The sequence below is a fragment of the Engraulis encrasicolus genome, chromosome 2 (genome assembly GCF_034702125.1).
Source record: "Engraulis encrasicolus isolate BLACKSEA-1 chromosome 2, IST_EnEncr_1.0, whole genome shotgun sequence".
Taxonomy (NCBI): domain Eukaryota; kingdom Metazoa; phylum Chordata; class Actinopteri; order Clupeiformes; family Engraulidae; genus Engraulis; species Engraulis encrasicolus.
In genome coordinates this window covers 53,037,173-53,058,913 of record NC_085858.1, presented here as the reverse complement: position 1 = coordinate 53,058,913, position 21,741 = coordinate 53,037,173, and the positions used below count along the sequence as shown (strand labels likewise).

Below are 21,741 nucleotides of genomic sequence, written 5' to 3'. Positions count from 1 at the left end.
AAGATGGATGAAACGTAAAAAAATAAAATAAATCCCCAGCCATTCTACCACTGGAAATTATCTTTTAGCTACAATCTGGTCCACTTCTTACGTTTGTAAGCAATGAATCTTGTACATGACCACTGCTTCTTTTGTAACAAATGATTCTTCTAACATAAACAAACTACAAAAATACTCGCTGAGTCGGTAGAAGGTACCTGATCAAAGAGGTAGACCGTGACATCATCAAAGAAGGACACTGCTCTTTTGGAGCCGTTCGCGTCGCTGGTGTCTGCTGCGGGCGAAGAGGCTTTGTTGACCGCTAGTGAGGTGGGCTTCAGCAGGCTCTTGAGGTGGCTCGCGTCGCTGTTGTCCGAGATGATGAGCGGCACCGGGTGCTCCACGTCATCCTCGCTCTCCTCACTGTCGCTATGGAGACGGTAGCCTTGGCGCTCGTCGTCAGAGTCGTCGCTGTTCTCGTCCTCCTCGTCGGCGTCCATGCCGTCCTCGCGGCCGTCCTCCTGGGCCACCTCAAGGCGGCCCAGGTAACGGCCCTCGCTGTCCGGCTCCTTCCTCCGAGGAACAACTTCTCCGCCGAACGTTCTGGTCAGCTTGGCGTGGGCCATGCCGTCTAGCGGAGACTTGGGAGAGCGTTCCGTGGTGTCAGAGGAGGAGGCGTTTGCCGAGGGCTCCGTGATTGGACCAGAAAGGGCTGGGGGCGAACACCACTCCTCAAAACCAGCCATGCCCTCAGTTTCCTTCTCGCCATCAGTGAGGACCAGAATGTCATCATAAATACTGCCCTCTTCTGCAGTGCTGACGATGGGTTCAGCCACACCATTCGTCTTTGCCTCTGAAAGAACATTTTCAACACCACTGAAGTCCACCAAAGGTTTAGACACGTCTTCAGAGTCGTCCATTTGTGGGTGACGCAGATCATTCTCAGGTGCCTCCTGAGACAGCACGACTACTGAGTTATTGTTGTCGCCCAGCTCTGCTGCCTCCGAAGACTCTCCGTCCCAGACGGTGGCCTCCCTAGACACCGCCCCATTTACCGGCTCCTCAGGTCTCGGCCTATCGTTCTCCAGCTCGTTGTCAGAGAAGTAGGCCGAGTCTCGGTAGCTGCCTACAGTATGGGTGTCCTCTGCTGGGGCAGCCACCTCCTCTTCCTGGTCCTGCTCCTGCTGCTGCTGCTGCTGCTGCTCGTCTCGCTGTGCGTCGTCTTCCACGGCGTGCCCATTCCCCATATCCACGACAACAATCTCTGGAGGCACCAGCGGTGTGGTGGAGGGAACCTCCGCGGGGGAACTCGCTACTGCCTCAGCCTCAGCCTCAGCTTCCTCCGATGTTGATGCGTCGGGAATCAGTTGCGAGTTCCATTCCGGCGATTCGAGGTTCTCCGTCTCGTATCCGCTGTCGGCAGCCTTATACGGGGGCTGCAGTTTGCTGGGAGCTGCTGGCGTGTGGTGCACTAGAGGCTCCTCCTGGCCCCCGATCCTGTGGATGTCCAGAGAGTCCAGGGAGTCTGGCGTCTCGGCAGACGGCGTCTCGGTGGTCGGCAGTGGGGAGGAGAGGCTGTCCTCCAGGAGGCTGTCCTCGCTGACCTGGTCCAAATAGGGCTCCGACACCTGCAACGAGGAGGTCCTGTCCTGGGACAGAGGTTCGGTGAAACTGACCTCCTCGTCGGTGCACTGCGGAAGATGTTGGTCCGTGTCTGTGCTCGAGCCTTTGTCTACGTCTACGGCCGAATCAGACAGAGACGCATCGTTGTCCTTTACTGATATCACAGTGGGTTCTGGGGAAGAGGGATGATTGAGTTCTGGAGCAGATGCATGATTGAGCTCTGTTTCTGTATAGTCTGGTTCTGTGTGTTGCGTAGAGTCCTGAAAGTGTGCTGCTAAGGGCTCTTCGAGGTTGGAGGAGGGGGTTTTGGCATCAGTGCACATCATTTCTGGAGTGGCACTTTGACTGAGCGCAGGGGATTCTGGGGAGCCAGCTTCCATGCTCAATACTGGGGCTGCTGGACTCGCAGGGCCCTCTGCAAACAGGGAGGTAGAGTTAAGAGCGGCGGAGGAGTCAATGACAAAATCGGAGGAGTGCAGTACATCACCACTTTCGCTGTGGTCTTTCGTTTCACTGTGAGAAGGAGGAGAAGAGCTGATGCTTGCGGGAAGCGTAGGGCTGCTGCAGTCCTCTCCCGACAGCGAGGCTTTCGAAGGCACCAGAGATTCACTTGCTAAAGGCTTAAGAGCCCCAATAAAATCGGAGCCTGAAAATTCAAACAGTTCCGCTTGGGAAGAGGGAGAGGAAACATCTGCCAATGATAGAGATTTCGCAGTGTCCTCAGCGATGGATGCCTGCTTGTCTGAGAGCTCTCCACTTTCTGAAATGCTTGCGATCGCACTGGCAGGCGAGTTGGCGTTCTGGTCCAATTTCCCTGAATCTGGGCTTTCCTTGATCAAACTGTTCTCCTTGAGGAACGTGAAGTTGTCAGTGAGCTTCTCTGTGTGGAGAAGCTTAATGACATCGGTGTCGTCCCCCTCACTGAAGTCATCTAGAAGCCCGTCCCCTCCTAAAAACGTCTGGCTGTCGGTGCTCTCTGCCTTGGCCAGGCTGGGCTTCCCTTGCTGGAAGCCGAGGCTGTTGGTCAGGTCCGGGAGCTCCATGAAACCGGTCCTCCACAGGTGGGTCTCGTCCGTTTTCGAGGAGTCCCCCTCGCTGAAGATGTTGGTGTGGAAGGGACTCTCGTGGTCGCTGGAGGACCAGGTGTGGCTATCGGGCATGAATGAGTCCTTGGAGTCCATGCTGCCGTGGAAGAAGTCGGCGTCCGTGCTGGACTCGTCCAGGCGCGAGTCGTGCAGCATGAGGAAGTGCTCCGAGCCGGGAGGGGCAGGCTCGGCCTTGGCCACGAGGTCCTGGGAGTCTGTGGTACTCTCATCCTGGTCCTCCAGCTGGATGTAGTAGTCCTTCCCCGAGGCCACCTCATGGGCGTCGTACACCGGCAGCACACCTGGAACTCTCTGGGTGAGAGGGCTGCCGAGGTCGATGTCGACATGGTCACCCCCATGGTGTCCTGCCACCCCGAGCCCGGCGACGTCCCCTGTGGACGGGGGGAAGCTGGCCTGGATCTCCTGGCTGGGCACCGGGAAGAACACGCTGTTGTAGTTGAGCGTGGCGTCGATGGCGGCGTGGTGCTGGCTGTCGTAGTGGTCGTGCTTGGCGCCCTCCCACACATACTCGAAGCTCAGCCCCCGGCTGGTTTCCGTCACCGTCAGCATCTCGTCTGGCTCCCCGGCCTCGTCCAGGTTCTCCAGGATGGGGAAGGAGGAGTTGTGGCTGGCAGTGGCCTGGCTCTGACCGTTGCGGGCACAGGGGTTGGGCCGCAGGGAGTTCCAGCGCTGCTCGAAGTCGTCCTCCACGTCCTTCTGGCCCTGCATGCGTAGGTAGGTGAGCAGCCGGTGCACCTCCTCCGCTGTGGCGCGCTTGTCCGGCGGCAACCAGCAGAACTGCAGCACCTCGTACCTGGAGAGGACACACGACAGGAAGAGGGAGGTCAGTGGAGATGCAGTCACCCTGGCCTCAACCACAGATAACAGATAACATTGATAATGTGAATACATTAGGTTTGTCACAGTCTGTTCAATGTTTTGTTAGTATTGAGTTAATGTTAGACAGTGAAATATGGGGCAACTGTGGCAGAGTGATTAAAGGTTCGATGTCTGTATGACATACAAATAAAAATAAAAGTGGCTGCCCACACTCTGACGTGGATGAAGTCAAGGCAATATTGAAGTCACGCAAGACAATATTGAAGTCAAGTATGGCTTTTTTTTATGGATGACGGAGGACATCTCACCATCTCTCAGAGTAGGGCAGGTCCAGCTGGGGCTTGAAGAGCTTGATCTGCTGGTCCCGGACCACATGGTTCAGCACCTCGCGATCAGACAGGTGAGGGTACGGCTGGTTGGCATTTTCAAACAGTTCCCACAGCGTTACTCCCAAAGACCTAAACCACAAAGGAAGAAACAAAAAAAGACCTGCATCAGACTTGCAAAGTGAAGTTACTGAGATTGTTCATGAAAATGTGGTACTTGGGTGGAGTGGGCGAGCCGTAACACCAGTTTGGCAATTTGGCCTCATTTGGGTGCCAAATCATTAACATGATCGATTTAGGTCGATTTAGACACCCATGTTTAAATTTACACTCAACCAGTGCAAGTGGAGAGGCATATAATAACTAAATAAACTATCTATCCTTATAGAAAGGGGCCAACTCTTAAAATAAATTCGATTGCACAACTGCCTTGGCCTATGTGGCAGAGGGCCAATGAGACCCATTTGGACGGGAAAGGAGAATTACCCATAAATGTGCCAAATGGGAGCTGGAGAACGAGAGCAAGAGGGGTAAGGAGGACCCAGAGACGGTCCTGAGCAGTGAGCAGGGTCGGTGAAAGCTAGATTTACGGGCAGTGACAGCCACCTGCAACATTAGCATCGCAGCTCACTTTCAAAGGCACTCTGACCCTCTCAGCAGGGGGTAGGTGGGGGTACGTCGAAGCTGTTAGCTCCGCTATCTGCGGCCTGAGATCTATACTTACTGCTGTCAGCAAAGCCGACAGAGGGGGTGGGGAGACAAAGGGGTCAGTTGGCCCAAGCCCAGGGAGAATGGGGGCCCAGAATTGAGTCCTTGTTACATTGTATGTATTGAAGTAGGGGCCTTTCAAAAGGCTTTGTCCCGGGCCCAGCCAAAGCGGTCAGCGTCCCTGGCATTCAAAACTTGTCAACTAAGCTAGGCCAGCGAGACATGCTACACACACACGTAGTTGGCAACCGTCCAAATGCTTTTATGGCCTCATGAGAGGATATACGGCTCTTATCTTTGGCTCCTTTGTCTGTGGTTGGACCTTAGATATATTATCTGACGCAAAGAGTAGGTGGAATATCAAATGCATCAAGGAAAATGTAGGCCTACACAGCTATTCCCATGGCATGTTGATCAGTGATTTACCAGTGTGCGCATCATCACAAATAAATTCTTTTATGGGCCTGTCAAAATATGTGGCAACTAGATTCTTTCCGTGTATTGTATTACTTTCACGTCACTTACATACATGCATATGTTCATTTCACAGGAGTAATGCAGTGAAGCTAATACAAAAATAATCTAGTCAGAATTTTGAAAGGTGAGTCATACAATAACATACAATAAAATATTTTTTAACATAAATGTTGAACTCTGATGTGAGCCTCTTGTGCTTGCAACCTTACCACACATTGGATGCATTTATGTTCATTATGTCTTCTTATTGATTCAAGTCCTAAGTTTTCTTTTGTGTCAAACATGTACAAAAATCAATGATGAAGAAGGAAGTCACACCATCGAAACACGTCAGGTGAAGGATAAAACTTTTATGATGTCTGAAACATGTCTGAAACAAAAGAAAACTATGAAAACATTTTTGCATACCACACGTTGCCGGGCTTGGTCTGTTCGGCAGTGATGACGCCTCCATGTAAATCCCCCACCAGCTCCGGGGCCAGCCATCGCAGCGGCACAAGCTGGTCCTCCTCTGTGGTAATATAATCCTCCTGATGGATGGAAGCGTACACACACACACACACACAAAGACACACACACACACACACGCACACACAAGAACACACATACACGCACAAGCACACGCACAAGCACACAGAAGGCAATGTCACATCAGGTCATCATCATGTGTGCATATTAGCCATGTACAGGCTAGGCCTCATTAGCTTGCATGTAGGGGAAGGTGAAACGTACATAATTCTCTCAGGCTAAAATGATGATTACGGTGCCGGGGGTGGAGGTGAGCTGGGGTGGGGGGTAGTAAAGCTGGGGTGGGGTGTGCGGAAGGTGTTCACTGACATGGATCACGTCAGCAGTACAACTGCTCCACAGACGTCAACACATTCATGCGTGGAGGTCACTGCTCCCCTCCCACTCCTGCTATAAATACAAGGCCATCTTGCTTGCTATAGACATGCATGCACATAATCGAGCATGACAGAAGACCCCTTGTGTCACGACCTGACTCTCGAGCCACTCCAATTGAGATCTTGCCGAAATCTAGAGAATGCCGATAGATATCTATGGGGGGTGGCAGTTCGAAGACATGGAAGGCTTCGCTGTATTGCGTTTCACTATCCCCAGGTCTTAATACGGCGCCGGGCTTTAACCAGGGTCACAGGGCAACAGCTGCATGCAAACAACGCTGCTAAACATTTATATTTCTGCAAGAGCATCGCATCAGCTGCCTTTTTTAACGGCTGTAACAGCATCCGCAGGCAATTGTGCGGCGAGGGCGGACGTCACGTCAAGTGTAAGCTTATTCGACGGTGCGTGAAGTGAACGAGGATCCTGCCTGCTTACCTTGAATCTGTACGGCCCGATTCCATAGTCTCCCACTTTAACAGTCAGGTCGGCAGTCAAAAAGCAGTTCCTCAGAGCCAAATCACTGGGGAAGAAAAGAAAAGTATTTTGAGTGTGTTGAAATATTTAATGCAGAATACTGAATATTACTATCAATCAATCCATCAGAACTTTGCGCCCAAGTGTGTGCAGTGTTGGTCTTTTGCTGTATTAGCAAATTGGTCATGGTGACATCAAACAACATTCCACTCCAACCAAAATAATAATTTGATGGTTTGCTTGAATATGTTTCCAGGGGGGGTTACTGTAGGCGTCAGTGTTGAAGTGGGCTACTCCATGTCCAAACACATAAGGACATGACACTTCACATGTTTCTTTCCCACTGCTCTGCTTTCAGCTTGATGGATGTGAGCAACATGTGTTCTGCACATCAGATCTTTCACCACAGTCCTGTTTCAGCTTCTCCCCAAATGACCCAGTGCCATTATTCTGTCAGTGCCCATCCAGACATGAGTAGATTGGCACACCCACCCCCCACGCGGTGCACCGGACAGTGGGACATGCATCTGCCCCGTTTGGGGAGGGCGAAGGAGTAGAGGTGGAAGGGGCAATTATATAAGTACACCACGCGTGCATCGCCAATGAATAAACAATATGGAAAGGAGAGATGGACTGCACCCTTAAAGGGGCAGTTTGGTCAATTTCAACATGCAGTTGTAATGCTCACACTACCCTTGACTTGTCAGTGCCTGAGATTTTTTTTTCTTCTTCTTCAGCCGTTTCCGAGATCCTGTCCATTGTAATGGGGGCAGCTCTTTGTTTACATTTAAAAAAAACATTTTTATTTATTCCAAAAAAACATCCAAAAGGTTATAAAACATCAGCAGACAACTAGCAAACAGCAGTACCTTTTGGGAAAATATTTGGAGTTGGCCTATGTTTCATTTTTTAAAAATGTAAACAAACGCTGCCCCCATTAGAATTGCTCATATCTCGGAAAGGGCTGAGCCAAAAAATGTGGCATCACCAGGTACTGACAAGTCAAGGGTAGCGTGAGCAATACAACTGCATGTTGAAATTGACCAAACTGTCCCTTTAAAGCTTATTTTTTAAAGAAGAAGTCTTTTAGAAGTCTTTTAGACTTCATTAGTGACAGGGCAGTTTGAGAAAGAGACAGGAAACATTTGGGAGAGAGAGACAGGGAAGGGTCGGCAAAGGACCCAGGCCGGAATCGAATCCAGGTCGGCCGCATAGCAGACAAGTACCCTACCCTAAGCCACGGTAGGGCCTATTAAACCTTCTTTTGATTGCATTTATTTACAGATGTTTTTCGCAGCAGAAAATGAACAAACATTTCGGATGGTGCCTTCATCCGTTTGTAAAAGTTTGGCGGGAACAGGAGCCAAAGCATCCATCTTCAGGCGTGTCTGCTCTCCCCCCTAGCAACAAAATCACTGATGCTGGAGCATTTCCCAGCTCGCTCACACAGCACCATGATATTGCTGCCAGGGAGGGACACTCTGCGCTGCCCGTCAGATTGTCTATCTATCTGTCTGTCTGTCTGTAGCCCCGTCCTGGACAAGACAAACCTAGTATGGTGGGACAGATGGTAGCTCATTCAGAGGAGGGCAGCGGGTCCAGTTTCATCTTGGCCATGCCACACTCTCTCACACCACATCCAGAAGTGTGTGTGTGTGTGTGTGTGTGTGTGTGTGTGTGTGTGTGTGTGTGTGTGTGTGTGTGTGTGTGTGTGTGTGTGTGTGTGTGTGTGTGTGTGTGTGTGTGTGTGCCCTCTGCCAACCTCCTACCCCATCACCACCCCCCCCCGCCTTAGCTCTTCCGCCCCAGGACGGGACATCGCTGACACCAGTGCTCTTCGCCTACACACCCTGCCTCCGTCAGCTCGCATGAAACTGCTGCAAGATAAATGGAGAGTTATTTCAGAGGCTGAACCGCGTCTCCTGGCCAGACCAATGCAGAGAGGATCAGATAGGGTCTTGGTCCTCAGCTTCTCGCCCCTTTAAAAGGGTCGGGTCCTGCTCTAGTGTAACGAGGGGACAGAGCTCTTCCTCTGGGTGCTGCTGCTGACTACAAAAGCAGAAGCTTTAAATGGGATTCAATAAAAAACAAGACTGCGCCTATAATCTTTGTGATTAGCCTTTTTAAAGAAATGTTGTTTGGAAGGAAACTTTACTTCTACTATACTATTACATAATTTCTTTAGGCCTGGGTTAGTTATATTACTGTGATCTTGTTTGCAAAGTTGCATGGTCTATTTGCTCAGCAAAATCATCTTCACTGATTACTGACTTCATCAGTAGTGTACCTGGGGATTACTGGATGTTCCAGGCCATTCGGAGAAACATTCAAAGCAACCAAGTGATTGAAACCAAGTTATTCGTGCTGGGAACGCCTCTATCAGAGAATGCCAATGACCAATTATTTGTTCAATTTGTTAGTTGGCCGAGAGAGACAGGAGACTCTTGAAAACTGTTAACACAGACTCCCGAGGGACAAGATGGCATGAGAGTGAGGCAAGGGGTGGCAAAGGTGGCATCAGGGCGACACACAGACCCCGAAACAGGAGACGGAGTGAGAAAGTGCCGTGAGGAGAACACACGTCTCCAAAATAATAAATAAATCAGCTTTAATGACCAAACCGAGAAAATCCTCAGTCATTTTCATGAGCGCCTGTTTTACAACGGCGTGGCGGAATCCTAGGGAGTGTCCCCCGCCCTCCAAGTCCCCGGTGGCGTGGGCACGACTGGCGCTCGGGGAGCGCTGGTGTGAGGCGATCCGTTTACACGCAAAGCGCAGATTCATCAGGCCCCGCCTGTCCCGGGAGCAAGCCGACACCGCGGACGGCCGTCCCCGGGCACGGTGTAACTGGACGCCTTCCGGCATATTCCGAGCATGCAAAACAAGAGCAGGCGAGCTCAGCGCCAGCCAGATCACCCTTGCTCACTTGCTCCAACTCCGGCTTCGTGAACTCTTAGCCTCTCTCTTTCTCTCTCTCTCTCTCTCTCTCTGTCTCTCTCTCTCTCTCTCTCTCTCTCTCTCTCTCTCTCTCTCTCTCTCTCTCTCTCTCTCTCTCTCTCTCTCTTCTCTCTCTCTCTCTCTCTCTCTCTCTCTCTCTCTCTCTCTCTCTCTCTCTCTCTCTCTCTCTCTCTCTCTCTCTCTCTCTCTCTCTCTCTCTCTCTCTCTCTCTCTCTCTCTCTCTCTCTCTCTCTCTCTCTCTCTCTCTCTCTCTCCATTCGCTTTTGTCCTCTCCTCTCCTTTCTCTCTCCATCTCACTCAGTCCAAGTCCAAGATGTCCTCCCCACACTCCCCGCTCCCTCACACTCTGGCGGCTCGGCTGAAAATGAAAACGAAAGCACCTCTGACATAGTTGTCCTTTTACGGAGCGAATCAAGGAGCCGTGAGGGTGGCAAAGGCCTTCATACATCCCGCCGTCCTCTTGCATGCGTGCAAGAGTTTACAGGAGGACACTAGTGGTGTCCTGATACATGATGATGTGTGTGTTTGTGTGTATCTGTTCGTGTCTGTGCGTATGTATACATGCGTGTGTGTGCGCGCCTGCGTGCGTGCGCGCCTGCGTGCGTGCTTGCGTGTGTGTGGTGTGCGTGTGTGTGTGCGAGTGCGTCTGCGTGTGTGCGTCTGCGTGTGTGTGTGTGTGTCTGTGTGCGTCTGTGTGTGTGTGTGCGTCTGTGTGTGTGTGTGCGTGTGTGTGTGTGCCATGCCCTGCTTGAATGCAGATGTCATCAATGCAAAGCTCCAGCCACTTCAGCAGTCGTGAGTGTAAACACACGGTCACAACACTAGTTGCTACACACTTGAGCAGGCTGTGAAAACTGGGATCACTTTTTCTCAGACCATGATAGGAAGTGGTACACTAATCTGTGTGCAAAAATATTTATATGTACCATCTTATTTTCAGCCGATGGTAATGGGAGGCAGTATACAATGAGTGCAAAGATATTTTTATGTGTCCAAAACACAGCCAACTAGAAATATATTAGGCTAATTGGAAATTAATTACACTTTGATTTTGAATTGAGTAGGCTTCAATCATTTCATACCATTTCCTTTACCACTTTGTGGCTTTGCCTTGTTTCATTGCATTGCACTACAACAATACGCATTTTGAAGTCTATACGGATAATTCTCATTCTTATTTTTATCTCAGTCTTATTGGAAAATTTTAAATAAACAAATGAGACTTCGGATGCAAAACTCTCAAAGTGAAGCAAGTAAAAACTACAGATATGCTCTGTATTTCTGAAAATTTAGTAACCTTCACAACCAGTCCACCTTTTGTTGATTTGCTTTTAATTGTTGTACTTGATCACAAATTAAACGGCTCTTTTTAGATTAGGGTAATATTTTTTTGCAAATCTAGAGATGTCTGAACCGGAACATGTTTTGCATCAGAAATGTTCCAATTCTAAAGGAAAGTGTTGTTTGCTGAGCATGAAGGTGCATATGAACTCTACATTCTAAAGAAAAGCATTGCTAGTTACCTATGCAGGAAGTTGTGCTTGTGCAGGTGTGTGACGCCTGCAGCGATCTCACAGGCCATCCTCTGGAGCTGCAGCAACTCTGCCTTGCCGAAATGCCACTCCTGCTGCGCCAAGTAGCTCTTCAGGTCACCCTGCACACAGAAACACAGAAACACACACACACACACACGTAAATATACACAACAACAAGTCCATAAATAGAAATATTTCTATAATACATATTTAGAAATAGAAATGTATAATTTAGTCAACAAATGTTACCCCACAAAAATATAAAATCAGCACACAAACACAGCCACATGTGGCAAACAAACAAACTCACAAACACAAGTACACATCCAAACATGACCCATAGATTAGGCCAAGAATGTAATAAGACAAGGCCAACATAATGAACAAGCATGTAATTTATTAGGCAGCGTCCATATCATTACACACAGTGAGTGTAATGAGTTGGTTGCCACCAAAAGAGACTGACGGACACCACCAGAGCCCTGAAACTCAGCTGAGGAGAGAGGCTAGGCTGCAGTACTCCACACAGCCACAGGGTGGCGAGGATGCTCTCTCTGCAGGAACTGCAGCGGAGCGCTGAAGGTACCGCTGGTGGCACTGAGACGCTGGCACCAAAAAAGGGAAAGCCCTCTTAATGACAAGCCCCCTGCCTCTGCCAGACAACAGGGTCACAGGCAGCAATTTAAAAATAAAAGCCCAGCAGTCAGATGGATTTGGATGCAGCTGGCAGCCGAGTGGGGGACTCACTGCCACTGCCTCTTCTAGATGAGCCTGCCGATCACAGGTCTCAGACCTGCTGCAGTGTGGTCTAAGACGTGACGTGGAGTGTTTTTCTTTTTGTCAGGATGGGGGGAGAGTCGGGCCGGGGTGAGGTGGGGTGGGGTGCCAGGGGGTCATATTCTGCCTGGAGAAGATCGTCCTATTAGCACTGATGAGCTTCTCCATCACACCCAAGCCAACATTTGAACTACCCCCTGCCCTGGGTATATGAGGTAACTTGAGGGGGAGGGCGTGAGACTGGGGAAGACCTGGGACTGGGACATAAGAGAAGCGCTGATGCAAAAACAAAAGGTGCGGCTATAGAACTCCAATTGAGCCAATGTCTTCACCCTGCCCATTTGTCTGTCAATCATATGTCTCCTCTGCCTGCTTACCAGTCTGTCTGCCTGCCTGCCTGCTTGCTTGCTTGCTTACCCGTCTGCCTGCCTGCTTACCCGTCTGCCTATCCATCTATTTGTCCATCTCTCGGTCTGTCTGTCTTTCCATCAACTTGCTTCATAGGCCATGAGTCAGGGTTGATGTCATGAGGACCCCTGCAGTGCAGTCTGCCGAGTCCTGCAGTGCTCCGCTTCGCTCAGCTCAGCTCTCCTTGTGTGGCCAGTGTGTCTGTGAGTCAGCAGGATCAAAATCCCCACACATCCCACGAACGACCCGTGGAGAAAAGATGATAACGTGGGAGCAAAAACAGACTGTAGAGCGCTATGGGCTTTCACACATCTTCTGGATAAAAACAAAAAAGTCTGCTTCCAGCAAGATCTTTCTACTCCCACTTACAGACATTTCGGGTGAGGGTTTTCACCTAAAACGTCACGAAAAAATAAAAATAAGTGGGAGAAGTACAATCTTGGTTGAAGCAGACTTTTGTTCTTTTTTATCTGGTTTTATCAAGCAGCAAGCATCCCTAACCACTGCCTCCATTGGCCCCTCAACAAATGTGACGTCTTGGCTTGAAATCAAAACAACTTCAAACTCTCCTTCGGTCACTGTGACTGTGTAACAATTGGCTAAGGCAAAGCATAAATACATATACGGGTGTATGAGAAACAGCCCAAATTGGTAGTGAAATTAGGCCAGGTCTCCAGTGTTTGTGGTTTTAGCCTATTCAGGTATATGCTACAATTGATATATCAAGGTTTTAGCCTATTCAGGTATATGCTACAATTGATATATCAAGTGTTGTCTTGGGGGAATACAAAATAGGCCTACTTTAAGTGGCCGTTGTTGCAATTTTCCTTTCTTTTAGTACCTGAACCAGAACATTGGTTTTGACAATAGAGTAAATCAAATGCCACATACAAAGGCCATTCAGAGGCGTTTTGTGTTGCACTTGAGGTCTGTCTGTGTTTCTCATGTTCAGATTACAATGCACCTAAAGCAGAATCAGTGGTGCTGTTGAAAATGAATGCCCTTGGAAGGTCTCATCACAAAGTTCTTTTGAAAGGTCTCAGCCCAAAAAATAATTCTCTAGAAATCACCCTAAAATATATCTATTTCACAGATTTTACATACATATCAAATTATTTGACTTCATATCCTTTTCTCTAGTGACTACTATCCTTACCCTACCTCATACATATATTTACAGTTAACACATGTCATTCCAACCATACCCTGCTGTCGGCGCCAATACAGCAACCATAAACAAAAAAAACACGATGAACGCTCCTCTCCAGGCATGTCCTACTGCCCTACTAACCAGCAGGGTCAGGCGCAGAGAAGGGTAAGGCGCAGAGCAGACCCTCAGAGGCCCGGCGGCCTGTCTGCCTGCCTGTCTGTCTGCCCGTCTGCCTGCTTGCTTCCTCTGTAGTTGTACAGGTCTGCCGATCTTACAGAGGTATACCCTGGTCCCGGGTGACTATGGCGGGTCACCATAACACATAGTGAAGAATGCCATCAAGCCTGCAACCTAGCACGAGGGGCACGGTCTCTGTTTACAAAGGGGTACTGGCAGGGCTGCTGACAACTTTGGCTGGGCCCAGGACAATGTTATCTGAATGGGCCCCCCTACCCAATACATGCAATGCAATGAGAAGGCAATTCTGGGCCCCCCTTTCTCCCTGGGCCGGGAGCAACTGACCCCTTTGTCCACCCTGTTGGCTTCCCTGGGTACTGGTAGCGAGTGGGGTGGGGGGTTTGGTTGTGTAGTTGGGTGGTGGTAGTGGTGGTGGGAGTGGGGGCTGGTAGACTCCAGTTTAGGCTTCTGCTACTGCTGTCGTCACACAGCAGCCTGATTACAGACCACGCAGCTCTTACGCAAGAGTCATACATCAGCCTCTGTCTCCCTCTCCCTCAAAAAGCTGAGGAGAGCAGAGATGGGCTGGCTCCCTCTGAATGAGGGGGATGCACAGGTGACAGAGACAGTGGCAGCAATACAGTGCAAGCATTTGCCATTCTGTCTGTATATTTGTAAGTGTGTGTATATGCATGCATGTGCGTGTGTGTGTGTGCGCGCGTGTGTGGTGGTGGCTAAAATGTACATGCAGACAGAACAGAAGCAGCAGTCGTGACGAGATGCTGCAACTGCAGCACTGAAATCAGCAGTGGCCACCGCACAACACGTCAGGAGGAGGAAGAAGATGAGGCAACAAGAACCATGAGACAGCCCAGCGGAAAGTTACAACACACACCAAGCGTTGTTCTAAAGGCAGGGCAGGCCAGGACAGTAAAGGCAGCAGAAATGAAAAATAAGATGAGTACACAAAGGACGAAGATGAGCTCGGCAAGCTTAAGGCAATCAATGATTCCTAGACAATCAAGCTTTTGATTTGTATATAAAATATGAACTGGAGGCAAAAACATTTTAGAAGTTATTAATATCAGTTTTTGTAAAAAGAAGAGCAGAATAACTTTATTGATATATATACTCAGGGTATATACACCAATCTTGAAGTCAAATTTACTACCATTTAATACCCTTTTTCACTACCTATAGATTTTTTTTACAACCATCACAACACTCCGATGCGAGTATTAACAAGACATCTTTTGTAATTTTTACCTCCTTAACATTACATAACACTTTCGTTTTTTGGAAAAAAAAGCGCCCGAAACGGAGCAGTATGGCGGGACGGTACCATGCTCAGGGTACCTCAGTCATGGAGGAGGATAGGGGAGAGCACTAGTTAATGACTCCCCTCACCAACCTGGCAGGTTGGCATCCTGACGCCCTAACCGCGTACCCATGACTGCCCTCACACTGCCCTCAGATACAGAAATAATCTTTTTTTATGTCAAAATGGTACGACTAAAAAAATAATACCTTGTTTTTCAAAAAACAATACCTTTTGAGCAAATTTACAACTTTTAAGGCCATTAAATTTTGACTTTTTAATTTATCACCTTTTAATACTTATTAAAACCCTGCATACACCCTGTGACTGAATTAAGATCTCAAGCAGATCTGGTGAAGGCTATAACTATAAAAAAAAAAAAAAAAAATTTTGTTTTTTTTTAAAGAACAAGCTTATGAAATCCCTTTTGAAGGCGGACATATACAGGTTTTTTTTTTATAGCAGTACCATGTGCATACGCATTTTAAAAAGGTAACACTGTGCAGGAAATGGTCAGAAAGGTACTGCAACTATGCTGCTCATTGAAACTGGGCTGCCTATTGCCAAATTTGATCTTTACATGAAAGTTTACTTAGTAATAAACAAATATTTTCTAGTATGGTCCAAGTCAGTCATTTTTGCAGCTAAAAATGGCTATTCTTGGAAATTCAAAACTGCAGACCATGGAGAAGATCCCCCTTTTCATGTATGAAAAGTGCAATTTTTCCAGTCATAATGAATACTTAGGATTTGATGGTGGTGGTAAGTATTCATGAAAAAGGTAATATTAGTGAATGGGCAGCATGAATTCTGGAAATAAACAACTGAAAATCTCACACAGTGTCCCTTTAAATGATTTCGGCAGTACATCAGGTAGACATCTACACATCTACATCTGGTGAAGACCTGGCTTCAGAAACAGTAATTCTGAACCATCTTTATGTTTAACTCATTGGCTGCCAGCTATTTTCAAAACAAAGATACTTTTTTTTTCAAAGGCATAGGAATAGAGTTCTATACCTATGCCAAAACCACCCCTACCAAAATAAATGTTTGTTTGTACCTCTTTCCAGTCCTTAAATGAAGTATATAGCCATCAATGGCAGTGAGGGAGTTAGGCCATCCAATGAGCACCATGGTAAACAAGTCGATTGTTGCAATAACTTGGGCATTGTGGTTAATGGGTTGTAGTTCACTTCATTCCTTATTCTTTGATTTCCTTCATGATTGATAAACTATCAATATCTTACTGATCTACAGCCTTCCTTCCTCTCCTCATTTTTGGCTAAGGGTTCGAAAACAAACAAGAAAACTCCCGCACACATTTAACACTGCAGGAGTGCAATAGTTTTCTCTGATCAGCAACATAAGGGTAAATCTCAAACATACCTGCAAGGTGAGGAGTGCAAAAAAAAAATGACAAGTTGATTAAAGGGTTAACCATTACTGGCTACGTGACAGACTGCAGTGTTAAGATTTACCTCGGACCGAGTGACAAGCGCAGCCCTCAATCTACACCTCGGCTCTCTGAGCTCCCTTTAACTGCTCCGTGCTGTGCTGGGATTAATTACTCATAACGTCTTAGCGCACGGCTGATGACAAGCCCCCCTATAACACTTTTATGCTCGCTTGGACCAGCCGCCAAGCTGCGCCACGACGCGCTGGCTTCCAAGTGAGGCTGAAAACAGGGGAGGTATGGGGTGGAGGGAATAGAGGTATGCATGGTGCTGTAAAGGGTAGCACTGAGACTGAGATGCAGCTCCTCTCTAAAGGTCACTTGTTGGGTTACTCACGAAACTCCACACCACACCATGCCACGCTTGATTAAACATTAGCCTACCAGACATAAAACCTAAATTGGCCACAGTTAAAAAGCGCCTGCCCTGCACAACACTTCCCGTGAAATTTCATTCTCTACTCACTGCTGTGCGATTTAGGCCCTACATGTTCTTTTTCGTACACATTTGGCTTGATTGACACGCACACAGGCAAGCACGCCCGCACGCACGCACACTACAGCCGTAGTCCCAGAGCAGACCAGGCTGTCAGTCAGTGTGGTGGCAGCTGGCCTCCAGCCGGCTCTGCTCTGGTGTCACTCGCCTGCTTATTTCTGCCCAGAATGCCCTGAGTCAGGCCCAGCCGGCCGCCCGTTACCCCGCGCTACCGCCCCAAAACAAACCATCACTCACACGCTACTCTCTCTCTCTATCTGGCCTGATGCACACAGGCTCCTGCTCTTACTCGAGTTCGAAGAGTTGAGGAAATTACTATTCAGAAGGAATTTCAATGATTTGTCTTTGTAAATGTCTTGGCTACAAACTACAGGTCAGCTCGAAACCGATTCCCCAAGTGAAATAAGGGATAGAATTAAAAGGTGCACTGTGTAGGATGCCAGCCCCCCAGAGTATGTATTGCAACTAGGGGTGGGCGGTAACCGCGGTATAATATCGTGTGCGGTATTTTTTCATCAATGATAGAGATTTTGTGTCATACCGTCTACCGCAATAGCGCATTGCGTCCTGCACACTCGCAGAGGAATAACAGCAGCACAGGCATTTCATTAAAAACTACTCAATACAAAATGTGTAATGTATGCTACAATTGTTTGCAATTGTATGTTATGCCAAAACATTTCAATTCTGGAGTGTAAATTTACTTTTAAGGCTGTAAAAGTTAAAAAATGTGTTTTCAAATTATTTGAATGACAAGAATTCCCACATAGATAAAACAACGTCTGACCAGTCATTTAAAAAAATAAAATGCAAAAAGCGGTCTTTTGGTCATTTAGCCACAAAACGCTTAATTTTTTCATATTATACACAATGTACAATACCGTGATATATACCGTGATATATACCGTGGCTAAAATTATACCGAGGTATACATTTTTGGCCATACCGCCCACCCCTAATTGCAACTATGAAAAGTACAATTTTCCTGGTCATAATGAATACTTACAATTTGATGGTGGTGATAAATATTCATGAAAAAGGTAACATTTGTGAATCGGTAGCATGAATTCTAGAGATGAACTACTAAAAATATTACACAGTGCACCTTTAAAACAAGATAAACAACAGACCAAGAAGATCTGGGGTAATCTGAAGGGGGGGGGTTACTCTGTTTTCACTCTAATTACTAACCCCAACTCCGATGAAGTTGGGACGTTTGGTAAACAGTGAATAAAATCAAAATGCTATCATTTTCAAAACACTCAATCTATTCATTAGATGGAGAATAGTGAAAAGACAACATATTAAGTGTTAAAACCGAGAAAAAATATTGTTTTGGGGGACATATGTACTCATTTCTAATTTGAGAAATCCAACACGTCTCAAAAGAGTTGGGACGGGGACAATAAATGGCAGCAAATGTCGAGGAAGACTAAAAACAAAACAAAAGACAACACTTAACAGTTGAATACATTAACCGATGAGATGATTTTATATAAAAAACAGTGTTAATTCCTATCTTGGACATGACTTCACCAGCTTAAATGGTGGGTGTATTCCTTGTCATGTTTTGCAATGTTTTCCTTTCTGTAGTGCTTACAGTGTGACAGGTCTTGACCAAAAACCCACCATTTTATCACATGCTGGTCCTTATGATGGAGCCAAACTGTTAAAACATAGTAGAGAATGCAATTTGACCTTACTATGTGGCAGTAATCGAAGATCTCCCTTCAAAATATAATGCATGAGTGGCTTTTCATGCTGTTTAAAACCCATTTATACCATTCAGCACTGTATTTAACTCTACAGATGAGTGAGAACATCTTAACCAATGCACTACTGCATCCACATGCCATCATGGAGGCTGACTTTTGAAGCTAGCACTAACACAAGTTGGATGGTCCATTTTCACTGTAGCACAGGATGTGCAATGCTCTATTGTCAAAAAGAATGGACTTCTACAACTTCTGCTGACTTCTGTAAGCAAAGGACAGTTTCCCATGTCTTCTGGGTCTATTTCAAGTGAGCTCAGGTGCTTAGGAGAATGTTAAACCCATGTGTCATTTTCATGCATTAAGCATTCTTAATATGGTCAATTTTCAATAGCTCTAGCACTCCAGGAATTAGAGTGAGACTACAGCCAATATGTATTTCATGATGTCATGAACCTATACAATGATTTTATTAACAAAAATATGTCTTATATACACTCAATCGTGGTAAATCAAAGGGAATTAAAAAATGTATGTAATAACTATGGTAATTATTCCCTTTGCATCTTTAATTCTGAGTGACTCAGCCTCTCTGTGATGATCTTATACCTGGACACCTATATTGTCCGTCAGTACAATTCATTTTGAAATGTTCTTCTTTGTTGTTTTATCTTTTTTGGATGTTTACTAAATTTCACTGATCCCCGTCCCAACTCTTTTGAGACGTGTTGGATTTATCAAATTAGAAATGAGTACATATGTCCCCCAAAACAATATTTTTTCTCGGTTTTAACACTTAATATGTTGTCTTTTCACTATTCTCCATCTAATGAATAGATTGAATGTTTTGAAAATGATAGCATTTTGATTTTATTCACTGTTTACCAAACGTCCCAACTTCATCGGAGTTGGGGTTTGTACTTTACACTAAACTTTTTAACTCTCATTACACCCGTCTAGACACAGACACTCAAATGAGTACGATTAAGTGCCTGCGAAAATAGATCATGAAATTTATGGATCTTAATTCCTATACATAGGCTCTGAACATCAATCTTAACAAAGTAATGTAATAAAGACTGGACAACAGCACTGTAGGAAAAAGGCTTGTGAAAAGGATGACCTTCATGAGCATAGACCTATGGATGCTGGACTGGCTAACTCTCAGGAGACAGGTACAGTACCACTCCGACTGCCACTGATGAATGAGGAGAGGAGAGGAGAGGAGAGGAGAGGAGAGGAGAGGAGAGGAGAGGAGAGGAGAGGAGAGGAGAGGAGAGGAGAGATATGGTGGTGGAGGAGGAGTAGGAGGAGGAGGAGGAGGAGAGGTGGTGGAGGAGGAGGTGTTGGAGGAGAGGAGTGGTGGTGGTGGTGATTAAGGAGTTTGAAAGCAAGGGGCCCCTACATCTGCACTAAACGACTCATCTACACCCATTGCCCAAGTACCCGTCTTGCCCCATTCAATCTTCCAAGACACTAGCCTCACTCCCATCCCACCAGCTGGTGGAGTCTGGAGCAAAGGAGAGAGACTCCCTGAGCTCAGAACGCAGGCAGCGATTCATTGGCATCATCTGATACAGAGTTATGTTGACCAGCCAGACAAGGGAGCAATGACATAACCAACACTGAGGTGCCTAATCCAACGCACATAAATCATACATCCGAAGTCTATAATACAAAGCTGATTCAAGAGTAAACCAGGTTAAGTTAAGAGGTAAATCTTATAATAGAAAATTAGTGCGCCAGGCTCTTATATTAGATGATTTACCTCTTATCTTAACCTGGTTTACTCCTGAACCAGCTTTGAAGTATAGGCCCCTGGTCTTTACCACATTGTACGCACGCACACACTTTTTTTTTTAGAAACAGTGTTTTTGGAGGCGAGGTGTGTTGGTGTATATGAAGGGTTTATTTGCAAAATGGTGTATCTCAATTTTTTGAATTTTTTGCATTTAATTATTGGAAATGACTGTTCAGAGGTCCTGTCACCTATGTGTGAATTCTTACCATTCAAATATTTGAAGAACATACTTTTTTAACCTATATAAAATGCAATTCAATGGAATGCCCAATACAAAAGTTCAATTTCCCAACATTCTACAAAATGGAGATACACCGTTTTGCAAATAAACCCTTCATATTATTTACAGGAGGCCTAGGAAACATTCAAAACCTCCTACACAAACACGGCCACAAGCTTTGCATGCCATGGCCAAAACAATCACAGCAAACACCTCCTCACAGAAAACGAAAGGTAAACTGCAGACTTAAGGCAGTAGACTAAGGCCATTGTTTCACGTATGCAGATATTTTTAAAAAACTGATATTTTTTTAATCCGTTATGGTTTATAAACACAGCATGTGGATAAATCACTGCTGTGACAGGTACATTCTAGAAATATTCACATAAAAAATCTGGAAAATATCTGGCTCACGGAGATAAAAATCTGTTTGTGTGTAAACAACAGACCCAATTGTGCTTTGGAAAATATCCATATATGAGGGTCTGTGGTAAAAACATATTGCCCAGACACCTAGATAGACGGACACCTAGACAGACAGACACCTAGACAGACAGACACCTAGACAGACAGGCAAACAGACAGACAGGCAAACAGACAGACAGGCAAACAGACAGACAGGCAAACAGACAGGAATGCTTTGATAGCAGGGTTCAGGAGAGGCACTGACATAGCAGGTCTGAATGTACGTAGATCTTCCTGGTACAGCCTTTTCAGCATCAGGCAGTCACTATACTGAGGGCTGCATGAAGAGACCACTAGATCTCTGGGTGCAGATTTCACTCTGCTTCCAACAAACCCCGCACCCCTCTCTCATATAAAAAGTGTGTGTGAGTGTGAGTGTGAGTGTGAGTGTGAGTGTGAGTGTGAGTGTGTGTGTGTGTGTGTGTGTGTGTGTGTGTGTGTGTGTGTGTGTGTGTGTGAGTGAGTGAGTGAGTGAGTGAGTGAGTGAGTGAGTGAGTGAGTGAGTGAGTGAGTGAGTGAGTGAGTGAGTGAGTGAGTGAGTGAGAGAGAGAGAGAAAGAGAGAAAGAAAGAAAGAAAGAAAGAAAGAAAGAAAGAAAGAGAGAAAGAAAGAGAGAAAGAGAGAAAGAGAGAGGCAGACAGGCCGAGAGAGAGAGAGAGAGAGAGAGAGAGAGAGAGAGAGAGAGAGAGAGAGAGAGAGAGAGAGAGAGAGAGAGAGAGAGAGACACCAGTAGCAGAGGGCAGCAGCCTTGGCTATAAGATGCAGCAAGACAGCAAGATGCCACAGTGACACGAAGCGAAAGAGGATCCTGTTGCTTAATTGGGACTGGGGTCTGGAAGAGAGATAGGGGA

At 46.6% G+C, this 21,741-nt stretch overlaps 1 protein-coding gene across 1 annotated transcript in view; it reads right to left on the bottom strand.

Annotated features, from left to right (window-relative positions):
- lmtk2 (lemur tyrosine kinase 2) overlaps positions 1 to 21,741 on the bottom strand; it is a 41,015-nt gene that overhangs the window by 3,877 nt on the left and 15,397 nt on the right. Inside the window, exons 7-11 of the mRNA XM_063191459.1 lie at positions 10,900 to 11,030; positions 6,380 to 6,464; positions 5,447 to 5,568; positions 3,836 to 3,985; positions 198 to 3,501 (exon numbers count right to left, since the gene is read on the bottom strand). Of these exons, the coding sequence (XP_063047529.1) occupies positions 198 to 3,501; positions 3,836 to 3,985; positions 5,447 to 5,568; positions 6,380 to 6,464; positions 10,900 to 11,030 (3,792 nt within the window). The remainder of the gene's footprint in view (positions 1 to 197; positions 3,502 to 3,835; positions 3,986 to 5,446; positions 5,569 to 6,379; positions 6,465 to 10,899; positions 11,031 to 21,741) is intronic.